At 43.9% G+C, this 26,764-nt stretch overlaps 1 protein-coding gene across 5 annotated transcripts in view; it reads right to left on the reverse strand.

Moving 5' to 3' along the window:
* Nucleotides 1–10,108: 10,108 nt before the first annotated feature.
* Nucleotides 10,109–26,764, reverse strand: part of MAPKBP1 (mitogen-activated protein kinase binding protein 1) — a 141,478-nt gene continuing 124,822 nt past the window's right edge. For 4 of the 5 annotated variants that reach the window (XM_032793853.2, XM_032793852.2, XM_032793851.2 and 1 more), the window contains 7 exons: nt 25,926–26,071; nt 25,250–25,429; nt 22,704–22,782; nt 20,872–21,182; nt 18,900–19,778; nt 15,740–15,825; nt 10,109–15,119 (listed from right to left, as the gene is read on the reverse strand). In XM_032793853.2, the coding sequence (XP_032649744.1) occupies nt 14,826–15,119; nt 15,740–15,825; nt 18,900–19,778; nt 20,872–21,182; nt 22,704–22,782; nt 25,250–25,429; nt 25,926–26,071 (1,975 nt within the window). In that variant the 3' untranslated portion in view covers nt 10,109–14,825. Of the gene's footprint in view, nt 15,120–15,739; nt 15,826–18,746; nt 19,779–20,871; nt 21,183–22,703; nt 22,783–25,249; nt 25,430–25,925; nt 26,072–26,764 lie in introns of all 5 variants that reach the window. The other variant, XM_075065453.1, reaches the window with a different exon arrangement.

The raw sequence follows: 26,764 nt of genomic DNA on the forward strand, positions 1-26,764 counted from the left end.
AGGAATTGTCTTTGTCAATTGTTATTTTGCCTCTTTATCAAGCACCCTAGTGCTTTTTCATGTCACCACTTGTATATAGAACTTGGTTCCTAAATGTTTACTGCAGGCCTGATTTTTAAAAGTTGAAAGCACCTGGATGCTTTTGAAAATCCTGCTAGTCACCTAAAGACCTTTAAAAATCTGGTTCTAGGGGAAATCTTGTATGAAATCCTTCTCAGAGGCAAATTTCTACTGTAATTTTTATTAAATATAGGTGCACAACCCCAAAATAGCTTAAGAATCAGAAGAATTAAAAAAGCATGAGTTAATGCATCCCAAAGTCATTAAATTAATAATAAACTTTGTCTTTTTGTTTCTGAGCCATTAGGGCACACTAACTTCATACTTTTGCTCTTACCTTGACGAAAGAATCCATATATGCCTAAAATGGTTGTACATTCCTGTAATATTCAATACCATTTTGGACTTTTCCAGTAACATATGAATCTCCCCCTCCTTACTTTGAAATTGAAAAAATTATTTAAAATCTTTATTTCTGTAAGTAACTCCCTATCCTGTGAAGTGCACACCATGATCCTATTACTTCTTTCCCTTCATTGGCTGGGGGCAGGGGAGGCGGCACAGGCATAGTGCTGACCTCATTGAGTTTGCCTTTTGGTGCAACTAAAGTGCCTTGTCCCCACTGTGTTTTTACAGTGGGATAGCTAATGCATGTTATTTACCCTACAGTAAAAACACACACTTTCTTCGCACTGAGGACAAAGACTATAATGCTGACTTAGATGTTTGTCATAAACAGATAGCTAAGGGTTAATGTTTCTTTTACCTGTAAAGGGTTAACAAAGGGAACCAAACACCTGACCAGAGGACCAATCAGGAAACCGGATTTTTCAAAGTGAGGACGAACCTTCTGCGGGTGGTTTTTATCTTTGTTCTGCTGTTTGTTTTTCTCTCGGCTATGAGGGAGAGCTTTTTTTTTTTCTATCTTCCAACGTCATTTCTCCCTCTGTCTCAAGTTGTGATGACAAAGAAAAGCAATAGGTTTATATTGTATTTTGATTTACTGTTGGAGTGCTGGAATGTTAAATTGATATCTTTTATAAGGCAATTATCATATTTTCTTTTAAGCAATACCCTGTTGTTATGTCATCTTGATGCAGTGACCATGTCATGTGTTTTTTCTTTCTTTTTTATATAAAAGCTTTCTTTTTAAAAACTTGTGGATTTTCTTTTCCTAAGTTAAGCAAGGGATAGGAATCTCTGTGCCAGAGTACTGTCTCTCTCAGGGAAAGACTTGGAAGGGGAGAAGAAGGAGGGGAAAGAGAGCTAAAATCATCCTGTTCCTGTGCTTGAGTTTGTCTCTTGTGGAAGACGGTGACGCTGCTTGGTATTGTATGTAAAGAAGATTACTCATTACTCTCAAGTTAGCTCAATGAGAGGAAAGTCTGGTGGGAGAGGGAGGGGGAAGGAAAGTGGTAGTATTTTCCCTTGCCGGTTAAGACTCAAGCTTCTGGGTCTTGGGTCTCTCCAGGGAAGGTTTGGGGAGACCAGAGGGGGCCAAAACCCTGGAAATTTTGGATGGTGGCAGCGAGATAAGATCCAAGCTGGTAATTAAGCTTGGAGGTTCATGCTAAGTACCCAGATTTTGGACGCTAAGGTCCAGATTTGGGACAGAGGCTTATTACAATGTTAAATGAACTATTATTATTAATAGCTTGACAACTCTGATACTGATTGTGTGACTAACATCACCTTCACCATTAATGATAGTTGCAGCTGAATGCCTTGTTCCTCCCTCTCCCGCCCCTCATTTGCATGGGAATCATGGAAAACTAGTTAACATTTTAAACTCAAGGAATTAAGAGGCTCCCCCATCCCTTAACTTCTTTTGTTCCCTTCCCTTATTAACGGCTTGTCTACATCAGGGGTTCTCAACTTTGGGCCGTGGCTTGTTCAGGGTAAACCCCTGGCGGGCCACGAGACGCTGTGTTTACGTGAGCATCCGCAGGTTCAGCCGCTCGCAGCTCTCAGTGGCTGCGGTTCACCGTTCCCGGCCAATGACAGTTGCAGGAAGCAGTGTGGGCCGGGCCACCACTTCCTGCAGCTGTCATTGGCCGGGAATGGTGAATCACAGCCACTGGGAGCTGCGAGCGGCTGAACCCGCGGACACTCAGGTAAACACAGCATCTCGCGGCCCGCCAAGGGCTTACCCTGAACAAGCTGCGGCCCAAGGTTGAGAACCTCTGGTCTACACGGAGGGACACTAAATGTGTGAAGTTAGGGCTCAGTAACTTATGTGCATTAATTCTCTTTGGGTATAGCTACACAGCAAAGAAAAAGCCACTGCTGGCCCATGCCAGCCAACACGGGCTCGCAGAGCTTGGGCTGTGGGGTTATTTCATTGCTGCGTAGAGTTCCACGCTCAGGCTGGAGCTCGAGCTCTGGGACCCGGCTTGGTGGGAGGATCTTTGAGCTTGGAAGTCTACACAGCAATGAAACAACCCCACAGCCCAAGCCCTGCAAGCCCAATTCAGCTGACACAGGCCAGCTATGGGGTTTTTCTTTGCTGTGTAGACATACCCTACATGGATACTCTCATTCAGAAGTAATGGTGCCTTCGTTTTGGCAATATCAGTCAGAGTGACCATAGAAGAGCGCAGGAGTCCTTCCCCCAAACACTGTTAACCATTGCGGCCTTGATCTGTCTTTTTAAGTATTGTAGAGTCAAGGTGTTACCCACATTTGGTGTTTTAAGTCCAAAGAGAAGGAACAAAGCAGTGGAGCTCTCAACTTCCTTGAGTGATACCCTGTGTAGAAAAGCTTTTGCAATATTTCACAGGTATCAGTTTTGGCCTGATATAGTTTCAACACATGAGTTAAGGTTAACTTTAACGTGATCTTTCTCCTTCTCTCTGCTCTGTGCTGGTGTGACGTTATTGATATAAACTGGGACCATATAGAACATGGGTTGCAACCAAGGTTCTGTAGTGGCACCAAATTCTATGTAAAGGGGGTCATATAAGGATTCTAACGAAGACAGAGTTACTGGTTATGATTAGCTGTCTGTATGTCTGTGATCATTTTTGTAGTGAAGTTATGAATATATTGGCTTATGCTGTCTTGTATTATCAAGATTGTGCTGTGCTAGTTTGGTGCACCAGGCCAATCTCGGGTGTCAGCTCAGGCTTTAGGCCGCCTTTGATGGCCCATATTAATCGACCTTAACTACACAACATGACCCATTGAGAGGAGGTGGATAGCCTTGTGACTCAGCATGGTGTGCAGAAACTGCCCATGTGACTGCAAACTCCATTTTGCTGTAACTTTCAACAGGAACAAAGGATGTTCTTACACCTGGAAAAGTCTATATATAGGCGAAGGCCTCACTCCATCTTGCTTCAAATCCTGCTTCTACCCTTCGGAGGGACTTTGCATCAACAACACTGAAGCTCTGCAAAAAAGGACTGAATGACCCATCCAATGGGGATGTACGTCCAGAGACTTGATTGAACCTGCAGTCATTCCATCACTGCTACATGCCTGAACCAAAACTTTGCCATGTACTGTATGTAATTGATTCCATTTAACCAATTCTAGCTCTCATCTCTATCTTTTCCTTTATGAATAACCCTTTAGGTTTTTAGATTCTAATGGATTGGCAACAGTGTGATTTTGTGGGAAGCTGAATGTTGTGTATTGACCTGGGGTCTGGGGCTTGGCCTGGGATCGAGACTTCTTTACTTGAGGTTGTTGTTTCTAACCATTCATCCCCGCGGACGTGGGGGACTGGTGTGATACTGGGAACTGAGTGTCTAAAGAAATGCGGTACGTGAGTAGACAGTAGGGGGAAATGTCACGCGTGGTCGACGAGGGGAAATAGCCTGAGGTGTGAGGAACGTGTGCTGAGGTTTCAAGATTATGACGTGGCCATATATTCACGGGGCGGAGGGGCAAATCGAGCTAGGATGCGTGGGTAACAAAGCACCAAGCGCTGTGCGGATGCGCCAGAGGGTGTCCGATGCGGTGACTGCCCTTGGTTAAGCGATAGCGACAATGTGGTTCTGGGGACCCAACGTGAGAGTGCCAAATCAGGACCAATTGCTTAAACAGGCAGGCTAAGCTGAGCTGAACACCAGCTTGTCTGGGGTGTTACCCAGAAGTGCAGCACCAATTTGAAATACAGACAGCATACAGCCAAATTCATAACTTCAACTACAAAAATGATACAGAACATACAGACAGCATAATCATAACCAGTAACCGTAACCTGGTCTTAGACACCTTATATGATACCCCTTTACGTAGAATTTGGTGCCACTACAGAACCTTGGTTGCAACCCATGTTCTATATGTCCCAGTTTATATCAATAACGTCACTGCTGGTCAGGACAGTTTTCATAAGCAGGAAAAATAGGCCTGATAGCATCATGGAGGATTCTGCAGTGCAATGCAGTCAGGGTGGATGATTTAAATCAAAATGGATTTAACTCATGATAAATCACTAGTCAGGAAGACTCAATTAAATCATGGATTTCTACATAAAAGTGCATTCTTGTTGGTTGTTATAACCTTAATACGTATTCTTCACAATTCAGAGATAGATGTAGGTTTCATTTTTAGAAAGTACACACGAACAATTTTAAAGTGAGTTTATTTTGAAAACTTTTCAGATTAGTTTACAGCTATATCAGAAATAAATGATTGTTTGGTTATTTCATTACCAAAGGTAATTGAAAGCAGATATTGGTGAAGTCATGTCGGAGTGAACTCTCTCTAATTCAACAGGTTAATACTAATAGTTGGAGGATTTCTTGCCATGGTATTAGGAGGAGAACATCACCAACAGACATTTAAATTGTTTTATTTAATTAAAACAACGTTACGTATTCTGGATTTTTTCTTCAACAGCAAACAATATTTTAACAAAACAAGTATATGAATTTTTGAATTCAATGTTTAATAGTTTTTTAAAATCAGGTTTGTTTTTGTTAAATTGTTTTTAACTAAATGTTAATGAAATGTTTTTTCAAGAAAAATGTAATTGATATATCATCAGGTCAATGTGAGAAACTTAAAATATTGGCTTCTGCAGCTACTCAGTCGCTTTTACCTTTATTTCTGTTGTTCATAATCTGGAAAAAAAAACAAAGCTTTCCGGCTTTTTCAGGTCCCAAACGAATTCTCATTGGAATGAATTTATCTAAAGGAAAGAAGATATTTTTTCTACACCAGCAGAAGAAGCTACTGGTAAAAGTGAGATATCACTTCACAAGTCCTGACTCCAAGTGCTTAAGGGACTTCACCAGTTCACGGGTGTGACTTTCTTTAAAGCATCATCAGCAAACATATATTTCTGATGGTTCACCTTAGCTCTGAGTTTATTATAATTGGTATTATGTGAGGAATGACTGCTGGTCCTATGATAGCCAATCCTCTTCTTCAGCATTTAAGTTTGACTCTGGTACAAAGTATTGAGAATATTTGCAAGAAAATGAGCTGGAGATAGTGCTTGTGCATTCGTGTGTTGTTTTTTGTGAACGATTGTATATTAACTCTGTCATTGCAATTTTTCTTTTTAGATCTTATCAGTCCCTTCCAAATTCTACAGCATAGCAAATAAAACAGCTATTTCCCTGCATTTTGTTCAAGGCTACAGAAATAGGCTTCAGGGTACTCAGCAGGTGTTCAACATTTCTCTTAAGCCCAATGTTGAGAACTTTGGCTGTGACAGTGCCATCTATTTTTTCACAATTTTGTTCACAAACTGTCATCAGATTAGGCCAGTTCTTGATATAGTGCTCAAAACAGTCCACTACCGAGTTTCATCGCACGTCTTGTGGGGGAGTTAGCTTGGTTCCTCCCATTTTTTTCAGAGCAGCTGCTGCAAAGTGGTTGTTATGGAACTATTTTGCAATTTCAACAACATTAGCCTTTATTTCTGGAACACTGAAGTCTTTGGCTAGGAGGTGCATCAAATGAGCACTACAACCATATGTCATTAGCTTGGGACTCTCTTCTAAATAATTTCATCTCATCTTGGATACATCTGCAGCATTGTCTGTGACCAAGCTGCGTATTAGACATTTGCATTTTTTTCAGTTTGTTATAGCTTTCACTGCTAGTTCTTGTACGTATTCTGCTGTGTGGGCATTTCCTGATGTATCAGTTGTTTCTGTAAGGAAGACATTCCCTTCTTCTGTTGTCACACAAGCACATATAACAGGATCATTGTGGATGTTGCTCCACCCATCAAGACTCAGGTTAACAATTTTACCCTCTAGACCTTTTGCACACTGCTCAATTTCTATGTCATACACTTTACCCAGCAATTTGCCTGTGACATCTGCTCTGTTGTGTGGACTGAATCCTGGTCTTAATGACTGAACCATGTAAATGAAGTGTGGGTTCTCAATCATATGGAAAAGAGATTTTGTTGCGAAACAAACCAGGCAGTTTTTTCATCAATTACCTCTTTTTGTAATATGCTGGTTCTTATCACAAACTATGTATGGTTGTTTCTGGATGATGGTTTTTTTTCTTTTTCTTTTTTTTTTCCTTTTTGCTACAGGTGATATTACTATGGCTTTATGACATACATGATGTGACTGAAACACTGTCATTGGCAGATAACTCTGAAACCATAGAAAATGATGGTGATCTTGAAGGTGGATAGTCTTTAGAATCCTGTATGTTGAGGATGGATTCTCCTAAACAAAATAAGTCAATGCAGTTATTTAATTACTATTACCATACTGCTCATTTAGTATTACTCATTGCATTCGCTGACACTCAGTACTACTTTAAAGGTGAAATTGTAAAAGGAAGATCTGCCTATTTCAGCTATTTATTTTTTATCACAACTGCATCTAAAATGATAGTACCATAGAGTAACAACTATATTTTTTGCTCAAACATGAGAATTCAAGACTAGTCCAGAAGGAAGACAGGCAATCCTTAAGAAAGAAGTATGAAGTAAAGTTTACCAACCTGAAGATCCTGCATGTTCAGACATGTGCCTTTCATCCTCTTCAGCGCAGCTTCCTCCTGAGAAGGAGCACTTCTCATGATGATGTTTCATTTGGGCAACCAGGCCTTGCATTTCTTTGTTGAACTGTTTGCATTTTGCACGCATACGTATCTTACCCACAGGTAGAGGAACATCATTAAAATATTCCCAGGCTGGGTCTCTTACGGCCTGCTGCCATTCTAGGTTTTCCCTTCTAGTGAGAGAATGGTTTGGTAGATCTCAAATCAATGAAGGCTACACTTAGACCTCAAGACTTCTGGAATATGCTACTCAAACAATTTCAATTTCAATTTTGTTTCTACTGCTTGTCCCTCCCTTCTCACATTTATCTCCAGACTTCTTCTCCTTGTCTAGATCTATTCTGCCCCCAACAATCTTCTAGTCATTGCATTTTTTTTTTTTTTTTTTGTGTGTGTGGAAACTTTGCACTTTCAGAGAGAGGTAAGAGAGAGACTCTGTGTACACAAATTTGCAGAGGGATAATAGGGTTGAGGTCTGTTATTTCTTACCTCTCTATATTAATTTATTTATTTTAAAAACATTTTTGCTGTTAACAAGCATGTTCTCTCTGGAAACACAAATCCACAGTTTGAGAACTGCAAAACTAAGCATCTCTGATGGTATCTTCTAGACTGAGCACTGAGTCCCATTGGATAGATAGAAAGATTAACCTAAATCTATATAGAAGCCTGTAGAACCCCTTAAGATTGGGTCCCTAATCCATGAACTATTGGAACTCATTTACAAAACTTTTCTTAAACATCACCTGAATATATTGTCTCATACTATAGAAATAGAATTTATAATCCCTATTCCATGATGATATTTTTGAGCTATAATGTATCTCAGTTAAAACTATCTTTAGATAGGTTTTTTTCCTCAAAAAGATTTTTATCAAAAAAAAAAAAAAAGCCGATTTAAATTTTAAAAAAATCTGATTTTCTTGATTTTTTTTTTTTTTTTTAAAAAAATCATTTATTTTTATCCACCCTCCATGCAGAGGTTGTTGGCAAGAACATGGACGTTTTCTGTGAGGGATGTTTTTACTGACAACACTGCGAAATGGTTTGAGAAAAAGGAGGATGCCAACATTCTTATGAAGATCTGAAGAAACCAGGCAGGTACACTACATATTATGGCCACATTATAGAGACTTAGGGCTAGATTAACAAAGGTTTAAGTGTCTAAATCCCAATTTTAGGCTCCTTTGCAATTGCCAAAACTCCCACCAAACCCTTTAGGCACCTAAACTTACTCAGCATCTGCATTTTCAGGGTAAAAGTTACCTAGGCACCCAAGTTTTGGCCTCTGGGCATGCATACAGCTGCCTTACTACAGGCATCTGGATTCCTACCTTCCACGTAAGCCCCAGGGCAGTTTACACACCTAGAAATATAGGCATTTGCTCCCATCTTGTGTATGGGACTGGATTAGGGTTACCAACTTTCCACTTGCACAAAACTGAACACCCATATCCTCCCCCACCCCTCCTCCGAGGCCCTGCTTCCATTCACTCCATCCCACCTCTGTCTGTTGCTTACTCTCCCCAACCTCACTCACTCGCTCATTTTCAGTGGGCTGGCTCAGGGGGTTGGGGTGCAAGAGCGGGCTCCAGGCTGGAGGGTGGAGCCAAGGCGTTCAGAATATGGGAGGGGGTTCCAGGCTGAGGCAGGGGTGTGGGTAGGTGACCAGATATCCCAATTTTATAGGGACAGTTCTGATATTTGGGGCTTTTTCTTATATAGGCGCTTATTACCCCCCACCTCCTGTCCCGATTTTTCACACTTGCTATCTAGTCACTCTGGCTCTGGGAGGGAATATGGGTTCTGGGCTAGAGGTGCAGGTTCCAGGGTGGAGCCAGAAATGAGGGGTTCAGGGTGTATGTGGTGGTCTGGGCTGGGGCATGGGGTTGGGGTGTGAGGACTCCGGCTGGGGGTGCAGGCTCTGGGATGGGGCTGGGGATGAGGGATTTGGGGTGCAGAAGAGGGCTCCAGAGTGGGGTTGAGGGCTCCAGCTGAGGGTGCAGGCTCTGGGCTGAGGATGAAGGGTTTGGAGTGTAGGAGGGTGCTCTGGGCTGGGGCCAAGAGGTTCAGAGGGTGGGAGGAGGATCAGGGCTGGAGCAGGGTTTTTGGGGTGTTGGAGAAGGGGATCACAGGTGCAGGCTCTGGGCAGCACTTACTTCAGGCAGCTCCAAGAAGCAGCAGCATGTTTCACCTCCAGCTCCTACATGGAGGTGTGGCTAGGCGCCTCTGCCCGTTGTCCCGTCTGCAGGCACCGCCCCTGCAGCTCCCATTGACCGTGGTTCCAGGCTAATGTGAGCTGCGGGGCCAGCACTTGGGACAGGGGTGGCGCACGGAGCCCCCAGGCTGCCCCTATGCATAGGAGTCAGAGGCGGAATATGCCAGTGCTTCCGGGAGCTGCGCAGAGCCATGGCAGGCAGGGAACCTGCCTTAGCCCTTTGTAAGTCCCTTTTTGACTGGCCATTCCAGTTGAAAACCAGATACCTGTCAACCCTAGGCCCGATCCAGTAGGTGAGCCAAGAATCCGGTCCCATTCAAAATCTGGCGGGAGAACATAGTGTCACCCCCCGCTAACTTCTGTCCCAGTGGTTAGAGAACATGGTTGGGATGTGGGAGACTCAGGCTCAATTCCCCCATCAGGCAAAGTAGGAGAAAGGATTTGAACAGGGGTCTCCCCCATTTCAGGTGAGTGCTCTAACCACTAGGCTGCAAAGTGAGCAGCACTGCCTCTTCCTCAGGCTGTTTTGTGTAGAGTTAAGCACCTCCCTAGCTCATTCTCACAAGGGGGTCAGACTAGATGATAATCCTGGTCCATTTTGGCCATAAACTCTATTAAAGACGGCTTTGTAACAAATGATCACATTTTTATTGAAACTGTTTAAGACACAAAGTACAAATGAATACAGGAGTTAAAAACAGCCCCCAGACGGGTGCCTCACAGTGCAAAAATCCCACAAACATAAAACAGTTTCTTTCCAAATTAAAAAAAAAGACATTTTAAGGATTTAATTGGTTTTTACCTAAAGCCAAAGTATAAAAACACGCATTCATAAATAAACAATTTTGTTTTTGTTTCTTTTTGTGTTTTTAAAACAGTGGAGGAAAAAAGGTAGTGTTGAAAAACACAGGTAAAGAGTTCTTTGTCTGGTGCCTATGGCATAACTAAGACATGCAGAGTGGACATGGCTTGTTCCTAAAGTCGCTGCCCCATGCATCTTTGTCCATGCTTTAACAGCAGGTTACCCACACGAATATGCAATCCAATCTGGTTTATTATTTACAACAAGCAGTCCGGACTTCTGGACATTCTAGTCTTATCTACATCTGCTCAACAGCACTCCAGGGCTGCAAGAAGTCCTGTATTTTTGTTTTTTTCTTCTAAATTAGATTATCATTTAATATCTGGGATACTGCACCCCAAGTGGAAAAAAACTTAAATGCAGGAGTATACCAACAGCGTTTAAATACCTCCTCTTCTGTTTTTTATTTTTAAAATGTACTTTAAAATTTAAAGTTCATAATTTTTCAACTCTTTATACTGATTCCTCAGAGATTCGATGAGATCAGAGGAGTGAGGAGAGTGCTAGAAGACCTACCCCAATCATTACTTGGGAGATTCCTCAGAAAGGAGACTACCTGAGAGAGAAAGTGAAAGAAATGTAGACTCATGTAAGAGCTGTGCGTCTCAATATTCTGCAAAAAACGGGAGTTGGCTTTAGAGGGAACAAAACACAAAGGGGTTGCTGTCTTGTCACATTCAAGTACTTTCCACTGCACCATCCTCTTCACAGGTCTTTGTGCATTGTTTTAAGAGCTCCCTCAGGAAAAGTAACACAAGCTACATCAAGATGAGAAGAAAAAACTATTGTCATTTTAACCAGGAATGTCCTGATAGGGATGGTGGTTAAGCAAAGAGGACAGAGTGGTAGGCCCAAATTCTTTAAAAGGTTTTACTAAACAATAATTTCCTTTAATATGTTACATCTGCACACACACGCACGTGCGTGCACAAATCTATAAGGGGTCCAGGCTCCAAAATTGCCTCCTCCCACAATCCTCTTCACTTGCCAGCCACCAATCATTGTTTAGGATTTCTCCCACCAGACTATGGAATAACCTATGATGAAGGCGTATGCTGTACATGCAGGTCAAATGTAAGCATTGTGGCCTGCAGCTGCCAACTGCACTATCTTATTGAGGACTCCCTTTGTTCTCAAAACTGGAATTTTTCCTCACACTTCTTACTGTCAGCAATGGGAAATCATGAGGGAATTGCCATATATATCAACTGAATCAAGTTCTCTCTCTGCAACACTTTCTCCCTTCACCCCTTCTCACCACCAAACTTGGGATATCACTTTGATTTATAGATCTTTAGCTTTGCAACACTTGTTAATGCTAAATCTTAAGCAAATGGTTGAGGTTACATCCCTTAGCCTTCCCACATCTTCTAAGAAACAGCTGTTTACATGAGAGCAGGTAGGAAAAAAGGGGCTCAATAAAAAGGCATTAAACAAAACAACTACCCCACCTATTCTTTAATTCACACCTCTAAACTCAGTCCTGGTTCTACTTCCCTGAAGCCCTGCTTCTGCTGCACTACATCTTTCATAGCCCCCTTCAAGGCTTTTATTGGCCAGCCTATGTTCTTGAAGCCAAGCCTATTTCTATTCCTAACACTATTCTCCTGGAAGCCCTGACTCTGCTTTCTAATTATTTTAAAGCTAAACACCCCGTAGATTCCCCTCTTGATCTACTTGCTTGAGCCTACCCCTACCACAATTCTAACTAGACACTTGCCCCTGTTTGCTGTTTTCCCACCTACTCGCATGACCCAGGCAAAGTCCCCATCCAGCACGCATAAAAATCCCTTCTTTTTTTTTAAACTCACTCCCTGTGCATTACTCTGAGGGAGTCCTATTTGACACTACTGTGAATCCTGATAGCTGCTGTTTTTCACCTACGACAGTCCAAGGTACACCATGGACTGGATTACTGTATCTAACAGGAACGGCTTTGGGACATATTCTATTCATTCCAACCATCTGCTCTGCAGCATTCTTTCCAATCCGGTATCACCACCTCATATTTAAAATACAAATAATAATAAAATGGAATCAATTCAACAAGGGAAGGCATATGAAGAACCCTCAAACCAGTATTTCCAGTACCAGAAGATGCCTGGGCTGAAGGTACTGCTATTTTACCTGAGTGTCTGTGCCCCAATACCAGCAAGAAACCTCCTGTGGACTGGCACATATGTTTTCACAGTCTGAAAGTGGAGTGAGAACAGCTGGTTGACCCACAGTCAGCCTCACCCAGACTATCCCCATCAGAGAACCAACAGGATTGCCATCTCACATTCCATTTGTGAGCATCCCTACCCCCTCCACCTAAGGAAGCTCCCAGAGATTTCTTCCAATTTCTTCACTTCATTCCTATGCAAACAGTTCCTTTCCATTTGTCATAGATGCTGCCCACAAAATCCCAGTTTACCATACGATTCAGCACAACACAATAGTGGGAGGGGATTAGCAGCACAGCAATCTGAGGTTTAAACCTTGACGTATAGTACAGTACAACTCTATTGAACTAGAGGTCTGAGAGGACACCTGAAATGTTTAAACAGATAGTCAGAGGATAGGAGGAACCAGCTGAAAGGCTCTGAAAGGGCTTCCTGCACCTCAAGTCACCAGTTCTGTAGATCAGTGAACTGATGGCCAGCCAGCAAGCAGAGAAATGGCTGCACTGCAAGTCTCCAGCCCTGGACTTCAACAAACAGATGGGCCAGCTGGCTCCAGACCAGCCAGTCATGTAGAGGAAAGGCTGCACTGCAGGTCCCCCAGCCCTGGAGTGCAGTGAAGAAATGGGCCAGCGGGCCCCAGACTAGTCATCCCTGTAAAGAAAAGGCTGCACTGCAGGTCTCCAGTTTCCAAGTGCAGTGAAGAAAGGCCAGGCCCATTCCAGAGAACCACAAGACCAAAATGATGGCCAGCTTGCCCCAAACCAACTATAGAAAAATCTGCTTCAAGTCTGTGACCATGGGACACATCTTTGGAGGCTGGCGAGCTTTAAAGGGCTGTTGCACCAGCCAACATTTATATCCAGGGCTAGGCTGGATACTAGAGTTTCACAAGCTGGGACTGTACTGCTCTATGTTTTTTAAGAGGAATACTGAAGGCAGAGAAAGAAAATGAAATAATCTCCCTGGGTAGCCAACTCCTTTAATATGGATCCACCTACACTGCATCCTATTTTACTAGCTTACTGATACTGACCAATAGCAACACTGGATACTTGTAAGCCATGACAATAAAGACCTTATTGCCAGCTTGGAGAAGTCTGATAAGGCAAGAAGGCTATTGCACACAGAATTTCACAGGGGCAAGGTTTTCTATTTCTCCATTAAGAGACCCGTGAAGGGGTAGGGGAAGGATGGTGATAATTACATCCCACAATATCCGATACCAGCTGCTTAGCACTCCCAGGAGATCATTTTCTGTAGTCAGTTAGAAAAGGTAAGTTATTCTCTGCTCCCCTGGAAGGAGAAGAATATTCTGTTTTCCATGTAGAGAAAGTGGAACCTATTGACTGTCTTTCCTACCAAGACAATGAAAGCATCAAACTGAGAGGGAACAGCAGTTGCATGGGTAATCACTCTGAACAAGGGCTTCACTAAAAGAGATGGAGGCCTTGCCTCCCATTTAATTTCTCCCAATAAAATGATTCACCTCCAACCCACCCCCTTCACCACACTCTCATTAGCATCAAGAGATCAGTATCCAATTCCACTCTCAGAACATGGCTAAAAGGAACTTCGCAGCTGTCTTTTCATTTTCCTACATTATTTCAACCCTTTTCTTTTTAATGTCTGATGAAAACCCAATCTCAAGTATTTGAGCACAGATAAAACGCCAAAGCTCATTTAAAAAGCCATGATGTTCTTGTTACCTAATCCCCACAACTTGATCCAAGGGGTAGCAAATCCTCCCCTGTCAGAGGACAGTGGAGATACATTATATCCCAGATGGTCTTTGAAACAAAAGGAAAAGCCAACAGGGTCGTCATCACAACAGCAGGATTACTGCAGGAAAAAAGCCAGGGATGGGGAAAGGAAGATCAGCAAGACAGGTTGCAGCAGAGAAGACCAGTTTGGTAATTGCACAGACACTCCAGCCTGCCTCTGCTATTAGGGTTTACTATAATACAAAGATTGTGTCTCGCTGGGATATGGCAAAGGAGAAAAAATGGTTTGTTTGAAAAGGGAATGAAATGGCCACTAAATACTCAGGAAACAGTTTTAGAGCAAACGTCGGAAAAATAAATTAATAAATAGAACATTTAAAAGTCTGCCTTTGGATTCAGATGAAGCCCTGGGAGGGAGTGATTGGCTTCATCCAGGCCCCTTTTGTTAGTCAGCAGTTCAGAGCTTCTTGGGCAAACTGATTTTATTTTTTGTTCTTACAGGAGATGCCAAACATCTGGCTATGGAGAGATTTCCAAACAACTTCTCTACAGCCTCTTTCCAGGCTGTGTTCACAAACTGGATGCTGAAGAGTACTGGGGAAGTGATTAAAACTGTGGCCAGCACATTGCTAAAAACTAGGAGAAGACCTGTTCTATGGGACTGAGAAGATCAGTTTAAAAAGGTCTCTCCCTCCATAGATCAGGGTAGCAACAGCACTTCTTTGAGGCTTCCACTGTGGTGGTCTTCCTGGGATTATTTCTAGGGAGCTATCAGTTTTACTCAAAACATGTTTTTTCCGACCACCGCCCCTTTACAGTTTTTTGTCCATGCGCCGTTCTACAGCTTGTAGTAACAGCTCCGAGTACTGTTCCAGCAAAGCCAGAGTCTGCTCATCCCCAAAACGCCTAGGACTGGACAAGGTGGCACCACTTCCCTCATTCAGCGACCTAATGGCATCTTGTGGCTTCACCAGCACCTCCTTGGCCCTTTGGAGCTCTTCTCCTTCCTTCAGGGAGTCCAGTTCTTTCTTCATCACGGAGAACGTGTCCGTTAGGAGGCCAGCAATCTTATCTTTGTCAGTGGAAGACTCCATGTCCATTGATACCTGAGAATTTTAAAAAATGCAGTTAATATTTAAACAAGACAAAAAGAAGGTGTTTTCAACCCTTTAGGGCCATTGCAAGCCACAAATGTGCCTAAGCAAAGGGTACAATACACTGCTTTAAGTATAGGGTCTGCCTGAAAGAGGTGTTGGAGGGTGCATGTGTGCTCACATAAAAAGCCCAGCTCCCACTGTATATCATATTTGCTAATCCTTTCCCTGGGCATTAGAGGATTTAAGAGAAAAATCAGAGGATAATAAAATATAATATTTCAATTGTGCTTTATATTTGAAGCCCTGTATAAATTATTAAATAATCCTTTCTATACCCCTGTGAGGGAGTTAATTGTTACCCTCAGGTTACTGAAGAGACAGTCAGGTATAAAGATTAAATAATTTGCCCAAGGCAATATGGCAAGCCATTGGATAAGCCAGAATTAGAATCCAGGAGTTTCTAACTCCCAGCCCCAAACTCAGATGCAGCCCACTAGACCACGCTGCCTCTGTCACTAGAACTCGATCAGAAGAATGCCTCAGTCCATCCAGCGTCTATGTGTGTACTTAACTCTTGAGGTCTAGCAACAAGCTGACTGATTGGCAGACCAATGTTTGAGGTCACTCACCATGTGGTAAAGGTGAATGGCCTTGCGCATGCTGTCCTGGAGCTCAGATACAACATGTTCACACTGCTCAATGCTGATGCGATGTTCTGAAGAAGGAGAATAAACAAAAAGAACTAAGCCATGAACATATCCCAATGTCCTAGACCGCCCCCGCACATTTATTAGGAAATCCATCTGTAGAATAACCACTTCTCCAATACAGCTGCTAATACCTATTTTAAAGGTCATGTGTGTGTTTCACTCAACTTTTAAACAAAAGGCTAACCAGACTGGCTTGAGCCATGAATTGTGTAAGCAAGAGCTGCACCAGCGTCCCTCACATATCTCTCTGGAGATGGTCCTCAGTTCTAACAGTCCACACTCGCACTTTTCCAGTCTTCAGCCTCTTCTAAGCAGAGACTAACAACTGCCCTGATTTCTGTCACTCAGTGTGGTTTTGTAACTGTGGATAAGCTGAGACCATCAAAGCCTCTCTCACTTGTGACCCAAGACAAGGTCTCCAAAGGTAAAAGGCATTACTAACCTCAAGTGCCACTAAGCAGCCCCCAACTCCTCTATAACTTCTCTCTACACCATCTTCAGGATGAGACAAGCATCTGATGTGTTATGAAGATGAATTACAATGAAGATGGTTTTAAACTGTCAAAATGTATTGCAGTTGGAGACTAAGGTAGAGCGGTCAAACAGCACCCATGAGAATGGGAACTGTACTTTTCAACAATACATGATGTTTACTGCCATTACATCAGAATTATTAAAAAAAAAAAAAATCAGAAAAGCACAACTTCAGCTATACACTTAATATCCCTATTAATCCAGCAGTTTAACAGCTGAAGGTGGGCAGTCTTTAAACACAACACAAATAGACAGACACACAGGCATAATTGCAGCTATTATCTCCTGCTCTGAAAGGCACTGGACAGTACTAGTCAAACTCCTTTAGTTACCTAGAAAATAAAAAGTGGTCATAAGAACATTGTAATTCTGCACTTCTGACTAGAGATGCCGTCCTTCGAAAGGCTGAAGGGGAACCTAGCCCCAAGCATCAAGATAAAAAAAAAACAAAAATACATGAAGAACAGATGAGCCAGTGGCATATATTTATGCTCCCCGACAGCATCTCAGATCCATGCAATCTTCACCTCCTGAATTACCAATAGTCTGAACACAGTGGCTTCAATTTTCTTGTCAATGATCCTTACTAAATTAGAAACACAGCAAAACCTTTTCTGTTCAGCACCATTTCTGGACTTCTCCCATGATCCTCAACTTATGCTGTCCTGCTCTGTGAACCACCAGCACAGAGAGGCTGTAAATTTACCTGGATGAATGGGTATTTTCAGCTACAGGCGCTCAGAGGTGGAGACAGTACCTCTTCAAAAACAGACATAGGTCAGTTAACACAGTAATGATAATAATATTTAGTACGTCTGTAACACTTTCTATCTCTAGATCTCACAGTACTTTGCAAAGTTAAATATTTTTATCCCCACATTGTATAGATTCTATTTACAGAAGGGTAACTTGAAGGACAGAAAAGTCAAGTCACTTCCCCAATGTCACAGTGAGTCAGTAGCAGAACAAGGATAGAAACTTCAGGTCTCTAACCCTCGTTCTAATTCCCTATTGATTAGATCAAACTACCCTGCTGTATTAACGTGCTTTTACAAAGTGCTTGCTGTATATTACATATAAATTTAAAAAATGTGGCTGCATGAGCGTTTTATCATTTCCTGTTTGCTTTTTTTTTTTTGGGTGGTGGTGGATTTCTAGCTGCAGATCTGTGTCTCTTTTACAGATCTTAGGCTGAAACTTCCTGTGAACTGACCCCAAAAGTCATGTGACCTTTGCTCTGACTCTCAAATCTAGGAGAAAACCAGTGAAAACAGCTGGTCTGTGACGTTATGATTGTAGAATCAGATTCCATAGCTCCAAGTAGGTGCTAGCTCTTGAAAAGCCCAGATACACTCATTGTTCTGAAACTTAACTACTGTGTAGTATTAAACTGTAAGCTCTTCAGGCCTCGGACCATGTGTCTTGCTGTAGATGTGTGTAGTGTGCCTAGTACAACAAGGGGCTTCAATCTAGATCAGGGCATCTAGGCACTACGAAAATACAAAAAAACCCCACATCTAGATAAAAACCTCTCTTTCAGTGGACACACTTTTTCTACATTTTTCTTTGCTTGCCAAGCTCTGTGTGTGTGTGTATGAGAAATGAAGCTTTCCTTTTACAATCCACTGCTTCCATCAGAGGGGTTACAACCCATTGTTTGTAACCTCACAGTTCACCACTGTAGAGAGGAAGATAGTATTACTGACGTATTATTGTCTGACAAGCAGAAGATAATAAAAGGTGACTTATTTCCCTACACAGCTTGGTTAACAATACTGGGAAAGAAGATGAGTTTGTCTGACCTTTCAAACAGTCCAATGCCCTATACACTGGCCCCGATGACAAGTTAAAATGGCCAGGAAAGGGTTAAGGACTATCCCACCTGTGACATGACATAGCAATGGATTCAAGGGAAGAGCATCCCTTCTTTCTGGAGAACAACAGAGAGGCAAGGGAAAAAAGTCACTGGGGACTGCAGCCCTGTGGAGCCCGGAAATCCTTTGTTTTGATGTTACCCATGAGTTTTCTATTGAATCAACAGATTGTGCCCTGAGGGGAAGGCCGGAAACAGACTAGGGCATGGCATTAGTTCTTTCTTGGGCTGGAGAGTAACCCTCCAGCTGACACCCTCCCATTTATAAATAATTCAGAAGTTATAGTGTATTAATACCACACCTTTTTCTTCAACCCCAAAAGCTAGCAAGCTAAGAATCCTCACGGTGTCTATCCATGTGTATTGCATTCCACCTGCTATTCCCTTTAGACAAACTTGGATGCTACAAGATCTGCAGAACATTTGGCTGCTATCTGACTAAACATGATGTAAGACACAAGACAGAGAGGAAACAGAAATTCAAGTCAGAGTAAAAGATGTTAGACTGAAATGTCTCACCATTGAGGGGGTGACTTATGGAACGAGACAGGTGCAGACAAGACGAGACAGGCCAGAAGCTGGACGTAAAGAAATGTGATGGAATCGTGAAGCGGTTCACAAAGACAGGAGACAGAAGGGAGAAGAAGATTAAAGATGGGTATCCGTGCACACCTGAGTTCTGTGCCGAGGCAGACACTGTTGTGGGAGACCTTGGCCTGATGGGGTCTAGTGGGCAAAGTCCAAGTGGGTTGTCTAGCACACAGCCAATGCTGGAGAACCTCTCTCTGCACCTGGGCACTGTGCTTTCAGGAGACCTTGGGTGCAAGCCTTCTGAAAACTCTTTCAGTTTTGGATTAGTGGCCCCTGGATCATCCTGGCGATCTATCCTCAGTGCTGGATTCTCCACTGGGCTCTCTTTAGCAACAGACACAGCAGTTGGGCTCTCTCTCTTGAAGGCCCGTCCCTCAAGAAGAGATTTCTTTTTACAGACCCCAGCAGGTGACTGAGGAGACTCCGGTTCGAGTGGAGTTTTGGATTTGGCGGTGGGTGAGAAAGAAGCTAAGGTGGGTCTGTCAGGCAATGGTTTGGGGATGTCAAGGATCAAGTGTGCTCGGTTTGATGATGCCAACTTGCTGTGGAAGGACTTGGGTGATGAGCAGTTTACAACTTGCTGAAGGGCTGGCTTTCCTGGGACATTCTCTTTTGTAGGTGGCTTGTTCTTCTCAGTCTCTGCTGGGGGAGTTATCTGTGTCTTCTCAGGCCCCTGTGGGCTGGCCCTTTCCTCAGTCAATGTTTCAACAGAGTCACCAAGGCATAGATTTTCCCCTACCGAGATGCTGCGTGACATCTTGGCCATGAAGCTGGTTGTGGGATTCATGTAGGACTTTGATTTTACAATCTTACTGTCTTTGACCAGCAGGGAGCTGGACCCATCCATCTTCAGCAGGCTTGCAGAGAATGGCCTGCAAGGATTAGGTTTTGGATCCTTCTCAATCGCCGCTAGTGTCTGAAGACGCTGCTTGGTAGAGGATATCACTCCTGGATTCTTATCTGCAAAAATTAAATAGACAAATGTACAAAACTAGATAAAGGCTGCAGTGATCTGTCCAATCAGAAAGAACCACAACTGCGTCAACCTGTTAACTTCAGCTCAGCTTCTGGAACAGAGGCATTTAGAACAACTGCAACAGTATTAATGTTGACAGATCTCAAAGATGAGCTCCTGCCCCTCCTTCATTCCCCAGAGGCATTGTTGCTTACCTTAAGAAGACACTCCCATTAAGGTCTAAGGCTAGAAGACCTTAGAAACTAGGATTTTTAAGTGAGAGAGGAAACCAGAGGAAGCAGGTGAAAGTCCTCATTTCTCATCTCTCCTCAGCCTACTCATTTACATAGAGCAGTGTGGTTTTAACAAAAAATAGTGAATTTAGTGCTGGTGAAAGGGCCACGATGTTGCCCAGCCAATGTGCTTCAATCATGACCTCCTCCTGACCAATCCTGACCTACTGCAACCACCTCTGACCAGAGAGGAGTTCTTTGTTCACAGCCCATTCCATCCTTGGCCTCCCTGCTGAAACTGTCAGGGAGTGCTAGTAATGAGGATGGCAGCCGTATGCTGAGGACTGAGGGCTTGGCCAAGAATGCTGACTCACTTCACACTGGACACAGAGTATAGCAATTTCAGGATGTCCAGCTTTTGCTATTGCAGCTTGGTCAACCCACAAAGTCATTAGTTCAGCATTTCCAGTTCACTGCAACAGGGCACCCCTTGACAGAATGCAACAACGATGGCAAACATTGACTTTTTTTGTTTGGTTGGGTTGTTTTGGTTTTTTTGCTTCCAGTATTTCAGAGTCAAAATCAAAGTTGAACTCTATCCTCATCACCTCTTCTATTCCTCCCACTCATTTGGAAGGCCAGCTAAGCCAATGATTCCCAGCCAGAGCCAACAGTTGGTGGGAGCCACCAACTAGTCTGCTATGTAATTAAGGATATTTTCCTTGGCAGACTAAGAGTTAAGGATCCCAGAGCCAGTAGCTCACCTACCACAAGAACTATGATTAATTTACATCTCTACTCAAACTCAGTCCCCCCACCCCCATTTACTCTTGGAGTTACATTGCAGTCCCATCCACTTCCTTACCGTCGTGAAGGAGGTCATGAACTGATTGGGACTTCCTCATCCCTGCATTCCCAGTACCCTCTGGAAAGGGTGCAATAACTCTTCCAGGTCCCACAGCAAGTCTATTGGTCTCCATTGCTGACTTCCGTTTTCTTTGGGTGTAAATAGACCGGTAGGAATTTACACCATCCAGAAGGCTGTCATTCTCCAAGGCAGCATTACGATGGCTGTTCCCATTTTTCAGCAGGTCAACAGAAACCTGCTTTGACTGGGCTGAAGCTTCAATGGGCTTTTGATCCAGTATCAGATTTGATGAGGAGCGTGACAAACGCCTACAGAGATAAGGCAGAGATAAGACTCTCAAGGCTGCAATAAATGAATCACAAATAAATAAGTAGATGGTGTTGGGTAAAGAAGAAGTACAAAATTATTAAGCCAGCTCCTCAGAGGCAAAGATCTCGGCAAATGGAGAGTGACATGTCAAATCAACCTTTGCTGTCACCACACTGTTCTATTTTTCCCTAAGGCAGCATTGGTCTCAAATCATCCTATCCTGGGTGGTAGGATGAGCACTAAGTACCACCAATAGCCCTGGGTCATGTGTTTCATGGAGGGACTTAGCAGGAAGGCAAGCCAGGAGAAGAGGAGAGATTCTATCGGGAGGAATAGGTTGGTTTGGGTCAGGTCAGGACTGGTCCCTCCCAGCTCAGTTTGTCAACACCAAAAACCCTCTCTCCTTCCACTAGACTGCTTCCCAGAGCATCCCCCAGCACGTTTGGCAATTGGTCAGTCCTGACATAACACACATCAAATTGGTCAGTATCTTATGAGCTGCGTGTCTGGAAAATCTTTTGCTCTCCCTAAGTAAAAGGCACTAGAAGTACCATCATTTTCATTTTTCTTCTAAGGCAGAGGAAAGTAGGGTTACCTCGCAACCCCCGAACAGTCTCTGCTCCATCTGGCTGGTTTGGCAGGTGGGCAGATAAAAATTCCATCACGTATTCATGAGTGTATGCAGCTTACCCCACAGCTGCTTTAAACTGGACTTTTCTGGAAATCTCCCAGTTTTGCTGTGGCATCACTGCAGCTCTCCTAAAGCTCGTAACAGTAGAAGTGCTAGTATCAACCACGGTGGCAAAATGCCAGTAGATGGTGACTAACCCTGTGATGAGCAGGAGTACACAACACAGTGGCAAAAACACTAGCAGGCAGTCTACACTACCTCTGGAGTGGAACCTGCACTGCCACTAAAGCAATGGCAGGAAGTTTCTCTAAAACCCTTCATGTGGACACAACTTGTGAATGCTAAAGGTGAACCTTGCTCAGTTTAAAATGATGCTGTCAAGTCAATTTGAACCCAAAGTTTAGATGTTGTGTTTAATGAAGCTTTTATAAAACCTATCAGTAGAAGCATTTCCATTATTTTTGTTTCATTTTAATTTCAACGGAAACAGTTAATTTTAGAGGAAATAAATTCCCCTGCAGTGTTTATAATCTAGACACTGAATGGAAACCAGAAATGAAGCTGATTAAGAACTGACTATAAACAAAAACAAAACTGACTAGCACATTTTCATTGTCCAAGCTGAATGAAATGCAGAAAATAAAACTGAGCATAAATGGTGAAAAGCAAATTAGATAAGAAGCAGTGTCACTTTAGGCCGATGTAGAGCAGCTAGGATGATACAGAATGGACAATCTGATCTGTGACAGTTTGCAGCCGGCCTGTCAGGTCCCCATCCAAGAGACCACTGTGCCAAAGTATGTCAAACCTAGATGGCTGCTGGAATGTTTTAGACCAGTGTCCAGGAAGAAATCTATTCACATTACTAAAAAAAAAAGCAGAGCTGTACCTGAGAGCTGGGGACTGGGAGAGAAAGCGAGAAGAAATGCTGGTATTTTCAGTTCTTTCTAGGGTCCTACATGATCCACCTATGAATTCAGGGGGAAATGTGTAAATTATATAACAAGATGCAAACATTAGGACAAATGAAGTTTCTTCAGATGAATTCTAGCAGGCACTACTCCATTTCAGAGGAGATGTAAGAACTGCTTGAGACAATAAGACAACACAGAATAATTTTATCTCCTGCTGCCCTTTTCTGTTCTACTCAGCACATAACAATTCCCCAGCCTCAAACTGTATTAAAAGAAAGAAGGGTTTCCCTAAGGATATTCCTCTTCCTTTCCCAATAGATTCTTATTATCCTGTATCTAGGCTTGTAGGAGAAAAATAGACAGCATGCAGGGACGATGCTAGCTACAATCATTCTCATGACTAGCAAGACACTCTGATCCCTGAAATGACTGATACAAACTAAATATCTCTTTTTCCAATTTGATGTCCTCATTCTCTCCCTCTGCCCCACTTCTCATCTGTCTTTTGTGATGCTTGCTATGCACATATGCACCACTAGAGGTCACCCCATCTTATTATATAGATAAGGGGTTGCCAACCTACAGCACGCGTACCACAGGTGGCATGCAAGCCGATTTTTGATGGCTCGCAGCGGCAGGCTGAGAGGTTCAGCCCACCGCCTTTCTAGGGTTCTGGCTGTCCCCTACTGCCAGCGGTACCCCGGGCTGTCAACGGACTGAGCAGGCTGGCGGCTGAGACCCCGGCTGGCAGGAGCTGGCGGCTGGAACTCCAGAGTGGCGGCAGGCTGAGCTGCTCAGCCTGCTGCCAGCCTCGGGTTCCATTCACTCAGCCGGTGGCGGGCTGACTGGGGGCAGCAAGCTGAGTGGGGGCAGCGGTGGGCTGAGCGGCTCAATCCACTGCCAGTGTGGGGTGCCGGCCTTGCTCAGCCTCCTGCTGGCCTTGGTGAACAGAACCCCAGGCTGGTAGCGGGCTGAGGGGGGCCAGTGGCCAGGATCCCAGCTGGTAAGAGCTGGCGGACGGAACCCCAGACAGTGGGCTGAGCAGCTCAGCCTGCTCCTGGTCTGGGGTCCCAGCCACCGGACCCACTCAGCCCAGTCAGGCAGTGGGTTGAGCAGGGCCTGGGATCCTTGTTTGGGGTTCCAGCCACCAGCCCCACTCCAACCCACTGCTGGCCCGGGGTCCAGCTGCTGGCCCTGCTCAGCCTGCTGCTGGTCTGGGGTTCCATTCACTCAGCTGGCTCAGCGGGGCCAGTGGCCGGGACTTCAGACTGGCAGCGGGCTGAGCAGCTCAGTTTGCTGCTGGTCTGAGGTCCCAGCTGCTGGCACCACTCAGCCTCCTGCCAGCCTGGAGTTCCATTCTGCCAGTCTGACAGCAGGCTGAGCGGGGCCGGGACCCCATACCGGGAACAGGCTGAGCAGTTCAGCCCATTGCCAAACTCCTGCCAGCCGGAATCCCGGCTGCCAGCCCCCCTCAGCCTGCTACCAGCCTGGGGTTCTGCTCACCCAGGCTGGCAGGAGGCTGAGCGTGGCCAGCAGCTGGAACCCCAGACCGGCAGGAGGCTGAGTGGTGCTGGCACCCCAGATGCAGCGGACTGAGCTACTCAGTCCCCTGCCACTGGCCCGCTCAGCCTGCCGCTGGCTGAGTGGCTGGACCCCAGACCGGCAGCGGGCTGAACGGGGCTGATGGCTGGAACCCCAGGCAAGGATCACACTAAATTGATACGATCTGCGTTTTAATTTTATTTTAAATTAAGCTTAACTATTTTAAAAGCCTTATTTACTTTAAATATAACAATAGTTTATTTATATAATATAGACAGAGAGAGACCTACAAACGTTCAAATGTATTACTGGCACACAAAACCTTAAATTACAGTGAACTTGGCACACCACTTCTGAAAGGTTGCCAACCCCTGATACAGATGGACACACTGTAATTCATTTACACTGCGAAGCTAGAGATGGGACAAGAGAATGGGACTCCTAGATTCCAAGGACAGCACTTCACCAGGTCAAGAAGAACAGTTTCACTAACCCAGTGTTTCTCAACCTTTTTGTGCTGATGACCCCCTTTGGACTTGAAAAAAAATCGTGACTCTCCACCTCTCTAAGACTTGAAAAGGTAGGGGACTGAAATTACTGAGCCCCAGCTCTGCTGCCTGGGCCTGGGGCTGACAGCCCAAGTCCAGAACCCCCCTAAACCCATCCTGAGGTCACAACCCCCAGGCTGAAAGACACTGCAGTAACCCAAGAAACAAGGATTCCTTTTTATAGCCACATTTCCTTACACACATTCTCATTTGCACATTGTGGGAGTTATCAGACACCCTTTTCTTTAGGCCTTTCTACTTCGCTTCACCTCTACCACTCCCCACCACACACAGGCAAGGTTCAGCCGTAAAGTGTGAGCCACAGCAAGACAGAATCTTTTGGGGTCTACTTGGTTTTATAAAGCAGATGGGTCTGGAGCTATAAAAATCTCACCAGGGAGAAAGTTCTTCCACTGGGTTTGAAGGTGTACCTTTTTCACCACCATTGACCAGAGTCTCAAAGTGCTGCTTGAGGAACTTCTCCTGATCTGGAGTCTTGGGGACCTCTCCCTCCAGCATGCTAGTGCCTGCATCCTCCTCGTCCTCCCCATCCACTTGTTCCTCCAGGTCTGAGACGCCATCCACACTGAGAGGCTCTGTGCCCTCAGAATCTGGAAGCATGTGGAAAATAATATACAGTCACAATAATGTCTGCATCCTGGCCACAACTGAACATTATTCTTAGAAGAAGCTCCTCATGAAGGTGTCACGTTAAGGACTAAGGTCAGAGCACTGGCAAATCAGCATTACTGCCATTAGGATGCAATTCCCAGATGTACAATATTACACAGGCAGCACAGCCCACAAGGACAACAGCATAGAGTGGTCTGACTGTGCAGGTAGTTACGGGAGCAGGCAGCAATCCACCCTCTAACCCCTCTCAAATGTACTCAGGGAAGTGCATATTCAGAAGTACCTGGATCTTTATGGTAATACCAGGGTGAGCTTTACTTTAATAGGAAAGTAGCATCATCCCAGCTTCCCAAAAATCACATCACATCTTTGAGTCTAGTTTGCCACCAGGCCTGGCAGCGAATGATCTCAGTAAGTTTCTGCAGTGTTCCATGTGGTGTGAAAATGGGCTCATAACACGTATTCACATCTCACCTTCGTTTGGATGGTCTGGGCTTGAGAGGCGACTGCTACTGTAATCTACAGAGCAAGCACTGTCAGGACTGTGCTTATCAGGGCATCCGTTGCTGTGGTAATCTCTAACTAGCTTCCCGTGGGGCAGCGCTTTTACCTGGAATTCACTACAAGAGAGACAGGAAAAGTACAAACTAGAAGAGATGCTTTGTCCAGTTTAAGATTATAATTTGTAGAGTCCTTACCTGTGTTAGTAACACCTCTGATTATTTAAAAACAAAGTTATTAAAAATTAAATTTATTTCTTTTACCATTTATACAGTTTATTTTTGTATTTCATTAAGCTTGGACAGGAAAATCAAATTGGTCTGTTTCTCTTTCTGATTATATTTGGTTTCACATTTTGATTCTCAGGCACTAACAGAGCTGCTGTGGTTGGATTTCCAACACTGCAAGAAAATGAATGCATTAGTCCATTTAGGGAAGGGGGGAAAAGAAAAAAAAAAAAAAGGGAGCTATTTTCCATAACATTCCTAGTCGCAGATTTTGTAAACTCAATTTTTCCACAATTTGAGGCCTAAGCCAGTGTCTTTCCACACTCATATCCTGTTTCTCTGAGGGTCTTAGTGTTGTGAAATAAAGCAGATTCTAAGGACAGGAAGACTGATTTTCATCAGTGAATACTGCATGGAAGTCAGCATTAAAAGATCTGAATCCTTGCTCTTGTCCCAGCTCCACATCAAAGAGCAAGGCCAATGGTATCCTTTCGCCTTATTTGTGAAGATTACAGTGTTCCACTTCATGGAATACTTCGGATTCAGACACTAAGATTTGACTTGGAACATGAAAGTCACTATGAC

Source organism: Chelonoidis abingdonii, chromosome 4, assembly GCF_003597395.2.
Source record: "Chelonoidis abingdonii isolate Lonesome George chromosome 4, CheloAbing_2.0, whole genome shotgun sequence".
In the NCBI taxonomy this organism is placed as follows: Eukaryota; Metazoa; Chordata; order Testudines; family Testudinidae; genus Chelonoidis; species Chelonoidis abingdonii.